The sequence below is a fragment of the Quercus suber genome, unplaced genomic scaffold (genome assembly GCF_002906115.3).
Source record: "Quercus suber isolate HL8 unplaced genomic scaffold, Cork oak 2.0 scaffold_549, whole genome shotgun sequence".
In the NCBI taxonomy this organism is placed as follows: Eukaryota; Viridiplantae; Streptophyta; class Magnoliopsida; order Fagales; family Fagaceae; genus Quercus; species Quercus suber.
Genome location: NW_027069997.1, coordinates 52921 through 61290, shown reverse-complemented (window position 1 = coordinate 61290; position 8370 = coordinate 52921). Strand labels below are relative to the sequence as shown.

General features: G+C 37.3%; 1 protein-coding gene across 1 annotated transcript; it reads right to left on the bottom strand.

Annotated features, from left to right (window-relative positions):
• Positions 1 to 237: 237 nt before the first annotated feature.
• Positions 238 to 1167, bottom strand: LOC111990907 (uncharacterized). The gene has a single exon (XM_024022673.1). The coding sequence runs from the start codon at positions 1165 to 1167 to the stop codon at positions 238 to 240; it is 930 nt and encodes a 309-aa protein (XP_023878441.1).
• Between the last annotated feature and the right edge of the window lie 7203 nt (positions 1168 to 8370).

The window sequence follows — 8370 nt, the reverse complement described above, 5'->3', positions numbered from 1 at the left end:
TGATAAATTCAGTTTAGGCATCTAGAAATAATATTCAAGAAAAAATAACTCAAAATGTTGCCATAGTTGATGACCAGAACATACATTCCAACAAGCATCACCATATATTTCATGTAGAAGAGCCATTGTTAATGCTCTCTTCCCAGAACCAGAGGGCCCCTTGAACAAAATGAAATGAACAATTTATGGAATGAAATGAACAATCTAGATCTATCATTGTCAACAATAACAATAGATTTAAGGAAAGAAAAAGAGAGAATCGGAATTATCATTTGCTCTAAGTCGTTGATGAGCAGCAGCATCTCTTTGGGAAACCAATTTAGGGCTTTGGCTATCATGGATTTCAAAGCCATTGGTTTTTGGTAAGACATCTTTCTGCTTTGCCAATGCTATGTGTTGACGAGAAAAGAAGATATCACCTGGTAAAATGGAATCTGTGCTTTCAATTGTTGAATCATCAACTATCTGACCAGTAGAAAGCTTTGCCTTGGCAATCATTTCATTGAGTTCACCGATCGAAGGTACTTTTATATGGGCTGCTGCTTCCTTAGGTTTCTGAATCATGTTTGACAATGGTGGGGAGGTCCTCTCTTCTCTTTGCAACCTATGACCAGAGTCATTTTTTTGGTCCTTCTCTCTCACTCTGAGTCTTGGAGCAGTCACTGATCTATGCTTGTAGTTTGCTTTCTCAGTCACTCTAATAGCTTCAAGAAGCTGAGGATGAGCTCCATTTTCTACGCTACTGGGTGTTCTGTTCTTTTGCTTTCTACGTGAGCCTACGAATTCATTCTTATACAAATTGTGCTCCTCTACCTGAGGTCTATAGGGAGAAATATGCCTAGCAGGCTCAGCTTTTGAGAAGGGACTAATATTTCTCTGAACATCCAAACTCGGTAGAGGTGTAAGAGCAAGAGCATTACCATCATCTCTCCGTGGCCTGTATGGAGACTTGCTGTTGTGTCTCCTTTGAGCTGGGCTGCCCTTTGAACCCTTGGCAGGAGATGAGACCTCATATCCAAATCTCGATGAATGCCCCCTGTAGGAGTTGAGTCTCAAGGTGATGGGGCTGGTATTTCTTGGCATCACACTTTTTAGCCCCTTTGAGACTAAACCTCCATTCTCATGATTGGCTCCAATCCATGGACTGTCACACCCCTCAGTCTCCATATCAGACGGTTTGACATGGCTGAGGAATTAAGATGACAGGCCCTGCAATACCACAGCGGATTCTCCTTTCCCTGAATATTAAAAACTCGCCAAAAGTCAGTCAGCTAGTTGGTGTCTGTAAACAAAACCAATCTTCAATAATGCTTACCCCTCTGGTTTTAACTTTTTAAGATTTGATCAAACACTCTTGAAAGTTCAAAATGGGTATGAAATACACTTGAACGTTTAGACCCAAAATTATAAATTATCAATTCAAGCTTATAATCAAACAATTAATGTGCGGAACATGAATATAAGCCAATCATAGAATTGATAACTAATCTAAGCCAAATATAAACACATCTACAGTAGTAAATATAAAGTAAAGATAAAGAGAAGGAAGATGCAAACACACGGATAACACATGATGTGTTATCGAAGAGGAAACCGAAGTCCTCAGCATAAAACCTCTTTGTCGCCCTCCAAGCAGTGTAATAATCCACTAAAGAATGTAGTTGGGATATTTGAACAGCAGAAGACCCTCCAAGCCTAATCTACCCAAGTATTTAAGCCCTCCAAACTTCTTACTCTAACGAGGTTACGCCGAACCTATTTCTTCTTTAACTTCCCGAATTCCGCTTCTAGACCATAGCATTAACTAATGTATATTGGTTTCTTCCTAATTGCTTCCCAAAAGCACCAAATAAACCTTCTCACAGACGTGGGTATGGTGAGATAAGGATTTGGCAAAGAACCTCTCAAGAATGTGACAATGGTGAGGAAGAGAATAGAGGAATTTGTAGAGATTTTAAGGTAAAGACTGTGGATGAATCAATCTATTTTTCTCTGGGGTTTCTCTCAAAAATTCTCTTTGGAAGCTCTTTTAATTTAGTGGGTATAAGGGTCTATATATAGTGGTGTGTGTTTGGAATACGAAGAGACAGTTTTTGCCAAACAGGGCTGGTTGGCGACTTGGTCTTGCGGTTTGTCCAAGTCGTGAGTTCAAGTCGCAAGGTAACTGCCTGACTAGCCTGGGACTTTTGTCCTGTAGTGCGCCAGCTGATGCGACCCTTCAGCTCCCCTGTGTACTTCTCACGTGCCTGCAGTTGGCGGCTTGCCAGTCACGAGTCCTAGCTGCGAAACTCTGCTTCTTTGCACAAACTTGAGCTTTTCTTCACACTCTCTTCACACACTACCCTTACATGAATCCCACCTAAATACAGGGTTACTAAGTGCTAAATTACAAGCAAATTGGCACGGAATAAAACCAACAAGATGGTTGATAAATTTCAACTTTACAATTACCCCCTTTGGTTATTCCGTGACAAAACCCTATAACAAACTCTAGACTTAACGCGTGAGTTAGGAACAGTTGAAAAACTTACTCACACCTAATTTTAGAATCTGTGAAACTTTTGAACCAGAAGAATAAGTACTCCTAAAACACAACAACACAATAAGTTCATTATATGCAGAAAACTCGTAATGCATATGGAGTAAGCACAATGTGATCAAGCACAATGGAATAAAGCAATAAACCATAGCAAGATCAAAACAGGTAATCACTATAACCAAGTGATCACAATGCTCATTCACACTTGGAATGAACATCTGGACATTCAAGATGACAAACACAAGGCAAATCACTTAAATTACCAACATTCAACCAATGCACAGTACATGAAGTATGTGCATCTAGGAAAAATCCTACAAGGGCACAAGAGTTATAGTACTTAGAAGGAAATGTATAACATTTAGTTAGAAGTATTGATTTAACAAAGCACAAAGGCTGCATAAAGCATGGTACAAATCACAAAGGCCTACAAGGTGCATGGAACAAACCCTTAAAGCTTATATAAGCATCATGGGTATAAACCATAAACAAAAACCTTAACAACCTACAAAGGTACCAGGTACAAATTATAAAGTACTTCCTTTATCATATCACTCGCCCTATCATGAATCATAGGAGCTGTGATGAACTTAGAACATATATACCTGTAACCTGAAACACTTGCATAAAACATATTAGACCCTCAAGGTAAAGCAAGTAATAAACGAATAAGTATAATGTAATAAGTAAAATGCGATCAAGTAAACAAGATGTGAAACATGTGAGCAACTTGACCAAACAATGTCTTCTCTCCCTTGGTATATGCATCTCCCCTATGGAATATCTCTCCCCCTACGAATATGCACGAGAAATGGAATTTCTCTCCCTAAGAATGTGCATAAGAGTCATATAGAATATGAAAAAACTTTTCGGAATACTACTCTAGAGTATACTCTCTCCCTTTTTGACACGAATAGACAAAGGGGTCAAGGAGAAAAAAAGGCAAGAGATGAAGGTATGAAAAATTATTATTATGCATGAGAGGTGCAATGATGCATGAGGGGTGCGAGATGAATGAGAATATGAAGCTCAATCCTAAGACATGACATGCTAGAATGAAGAAACAATGTATGAAGCAATGCATGACAAGGGTAGCAAGGTGTGTGCAAGAGGTGGCTATGTGCAATGCATGACCAATGCATGAAAAATGCACATGTGGGGTAAGGTGTGTTAAGTACACAACCAATGAACCAAACATGTTCCTAATGAGGAAACATGAGAGACCCCAAAGTTTAAAACTCATTGGAGTCCAAACAAGCAAGAAAATGCCTAAGAGGCATTTTATCAAACACCTAGCGTACACATTATGAACAACAATGTAAAATAATGCATGAACATTATGAAATCCACCCTAAATACATGCTCTTTTTGCCACAAGGGGCCAACATTCAAAGCAAATCAACAAAAGGAACCAAATTCATACAAAAATTTGACGTAAAAATAAGTTTTCCCAACCTTTATGATGAAAGTCCCAACCAAGAGCACAAAACTCACCAAAACATAATCTAAGGATCCAAAACAATAGAAAGAGTTTAAAATTACCTTAGAGATGTTAATGGAATGAAAAACCATTCAAATTGATTGGGTTTTGATATAAAAATATTGAAAGAGGGGTTTAAGAGAGGATGGGAGAGGTTTAAAACAAGTTTTTCACGAAAAAACTCTTTAAAAAGCTGATTCTGGGCATTTGGCGACTGGGTGAGTCGTGAACGAGTCGCCAGTGAGCCGCAAAACCATTCTGTGTGAACTCGCGACTTGGCTCGCGACTAGGCAAGTTGCCAAAGCAAGTCGACAAAACTTGCAACTTGGTTTGGCTGGTTGCAAGTCGCCAAAATGAGTGGCCAAAAATTCTGACACTTGTTTTTCAACCAAAACACGTTTAAACACTGAAAAACAATGTAAGCATAAACATGAATACAAAGAGTGATAAAAATCACTTCCAAAAACATATAGAATGATCAAAAATCTTTTTCGATTGATCCATATAAAGTTGAGCACACACACATCACATTTAAACAAGTACAATTGAACAAATGAATAAGACATTCACTAGACATTAGGCATGTGTGTTGTGTGTGTGTATCAAGTGTGGAATAGTCCATAGTCTAGAGTGAAGTTTTAATGATCAATTCAATTAAGTCATACACAACTAGTACTAACTCAAGTAGTCTATCTCAATTATATAAATGAACATATATGACATCCCACAAAAAAAATGATTACATATCTTTGAAACTTTTCATTTGGCTTCTTTACAATTCATAACATTTGATCATTTTGAATCAATATATCTTATTTTGAGATCGATGCCTGAAATTTTTGATATTTCAATTTGATGAACAAGCCTTTGGCTTTTGGGGCATCATACATTTTATTTTAGTCGCTTTCCTTTTTTCTTAGTCAAATACTAGTATGTGCACAGGATTTTGCAGCTCAATATCTCTTTTCATTTGGAGATTTACATTTGGTGAGCTCTTTAAGCAAAAACAACGAAAGAAAGAGTGGAAAGATATATAGGCACAAGTCTACGCATGTATCAAGACCAACATGACTATTGACTAATCAATCATGACAAGCTTGAAGATCGATTTACAACAATCACACAAAGATGTCAATATTTTTCCCATAAAGATATAAGTGTATAAAGAACAAGCTAAGCTCGTAAATGCACAAAGCCATAAGTACAAAGGTACAAGGCAAAACTCACATGTGATATGTGCTCAAACATATACGATCAAACTTTTTGAATTTTTCACTTTTTATGTGGTTTTGGATTTTTTTACTTATACAAAATTAAAACAAAAAGGTAAGATCAAAATAAAAACAATGCATATGAATAATGCAAGATGCACAAAATGCATGAAGATATAACATGAAATGCATGAGGTGTCCCACAAAGATCGAAAGAATTAGATCAAGGACCAAAAGAGCAAAAGTTCAACTATAGGAACCCTTCCTTATCCAAATGGAATGATTGTTTGGAATGAGTGTCTCATGAGAAGTGAGACGAGGGTTGGAAGAATGAGAATCAGAGATGCACCTAGTCAAGGAGTTAAGAGCATTAAACACTTTCTTTAATAACATGCTATTTTCACTCAAATCCGGTTTACTCTTTTTAGCACAACTTCCAAGAGGCTCAAGTTTCTATTTTCTTTTGAAAGCATGAAACTTAGAGTAATGTGGTCTTAGATGACCAAAAACACCACAATGATGACACACAATGTGTTTAGGTCCACTAAACTTTTTAGAAGGGATCTAGTAACATGGTTTTGTTCTCTCTTTAACTTATAACATTGAGGTCTTATATGATCAATCACACCACAATGGTGGCAAGTTGGAACAAACTTAGATCCATCCAAAACCTTAGGTTGAGACCTAAACGTAGGCTTTGACTTAGGAGCCTTTCGCTCTACCTTTTGATTTCTTTTGTGTGGAGGAATGTACACCGATTTGTCCTTTGGGTTAGAACACACAATAGATACAATATCGGGTACCACAACATGATTGCAGCAAATATTTTCATCCTTTTTATCAATAGGTTTAGCAATCAAACACTTGACATGCATCTTAAGAGATTCATTTTCACATTTAAGATCATCAACAAGTTTGTTAGACAAAACAAGTTTAGCATCCAAGTCCATATTCAAACATTCAAACTCTTTTAGCTTTTCAAGAGAATTTTCAGCAAGATTCTTATATTTCTCAACTAATTTATTGGATTCATTGATCTTAGCAATTAAATCATCCTTTTCGCAAAGTAACTTACTCGAATTCTTTGAAACTTCTTAGCAATTTTCTTCAAGGGTTTAATGTTAGGAATATCAACACCATCCAAAGATTCGTGTAACATAGCATCACAATCATGAGGATTATCACTCATAGAGGCATTTTCACAAACACGTAGCATGTTACATTTATCACCAACCAAATCATACAAAGAGGCATACATAGCACAATCCATGACAAATAAACACAAGGGGTCAAGGATCACACTTAGGTATTTAAACCACAACAAGTGTACCCGCTTTGATACCAATTGAAAATTCAAGATGGTTATGAAACACTTTTGAACGTTTAGACCCCAAATTATAAATTATCAATTCAAGCTTATAATCAAACAATTAATGTGTGGAACATGAACATAAGCCAAACACAGAATTGATAACTAGTCTAAGCCAAATATAAATACATCCACAGTAGTAAATATAAGGCAAAGATAAAGGGAAGGAAGATACAAACACACAGACAACACACGATGTGTTATCGAAGAGGAAACTGAAGTCCTCGGCGTAAAACCTCTCTGCCACCCTCCAAGCGGTAAATAATCCACTAAAGAATGTAGTTGGGATACATGAATAGCAGAAGACCCTCCAAGCCTAATCTACCCAAGTACCTAAGCCCTCCAAGCTTCTTGCTCCAACGAGGTTACGCTGAACCTATTTCTTCTTTAACTTTCCGGATTCCGCTACTAGACCATAGCGTTAACCAATGTATATTGGTTCCTTTCTAACTGCTTCCCAAAAGCACCAAGTAAACCTTCTCATAGACGTGGGTATGGTGAGATAAGGATTTGGCAAAGAACCTTTCAAGGATGTGACAATGGAGAGGAAAAGAGTAGAGGAATTTGTAGAGACTCTAAGGTAAAGATTGTGGATGAATCAATCTAGTTTTTCTCTAGGGTCTCTCTCAAAAATTCTCTCTGGAAGCTCTCTTAATTTAGTGGGTATAAGGGTCTATATATAGTGGTGTGTGTTTGGAATACAAAGAGACAGTTTTTGCCAAACAGGGTTGGTTGGCGACTTGATCTCGCGGCTTGTCCAAGTCGCGAGTTTAAGTCGCGAGGTAACTGCCTGGCCAGCCTGGGATTTTTGTCCTGTAGTGTGACAGTTAATGCGACTCTTTAGCTCCCCTGTGTGCTTCTCACGTGCTTGCAGTTGGCGGCTTGCCAGTCGCGAGTCAGCCGTGAGTCCTAGCCGCGAAATTATGCTTCTTTGCACAAACTTGAGCTTTTCTTTACACTCTCTTCACACACTACCCTTACATGAATCCCACCTAAATACAAGGTTACTAAGTGCTAAATTACAAGTAAATTGACAAAGAATAAAGCCAACAAGATGGTTGATAAATTTCAACCTTACAACTCTGCTTCCAAAGGAGTAGAAGCCTGCAAAATGGTGAGGCAAATGATGGTCAAAGACAAAGTGAGGACAAGACAGCAAAGGGTGATCAAAGAAATTGAAGTTAAGCATCCATTGAGTAGGAGACACGAATTAAAATATTGTGAATACAATGCTAAGAAGGATGGCACATCTGTAATGATGGTGAAGATGCTTAGTGTTGATCAAACAAGGTGAAAATATGTTCTGTATTTCCTTTAATTTCCAAGCTTACTATCGAGGATGGCTTTGTCTCTCTATTGCAAAAGGACAAAGCAATTTTGAATCTGTCGCATTAGTGTGTGCTGTGGCAGCTAACTGTATAAACTAATGGGCAAGACTGAGGTACAGTACTTAGGTACTGTTTCTTAGGTTTTCCTTTTAAAATTTTGTTATGTAGATTTTTCCTTATGAGATTGAAGTGTATTTTTTAGTTAAATAGCCACATAACTCAATCTTAAGTGGGAAACCTAAGAAACAACACCTTAGGTATTGTACCTAAATTTTGTCCTAAACAAACTAATACTCTTAACATACCATAGCATTTTTTTTGGGCCAATGTACATCTTAAAAGCATGCATGTACATCTTAAGAGCACTTAATAATTTTCCCCTCATTTTAGCTAACTTAATTTGCTTTGTTTAAGATATAGCTCTTTAATGGATATGTTAATTG

Coding starts and splice junctions, on each gene's coding strand:
- LOC111990907 (XM_024022673.1), bottom strand. CDS start 1,167: ATGGAGACTGAGGGGTGTGACAGTCCATGGATTGGAGCCAATCATGAG.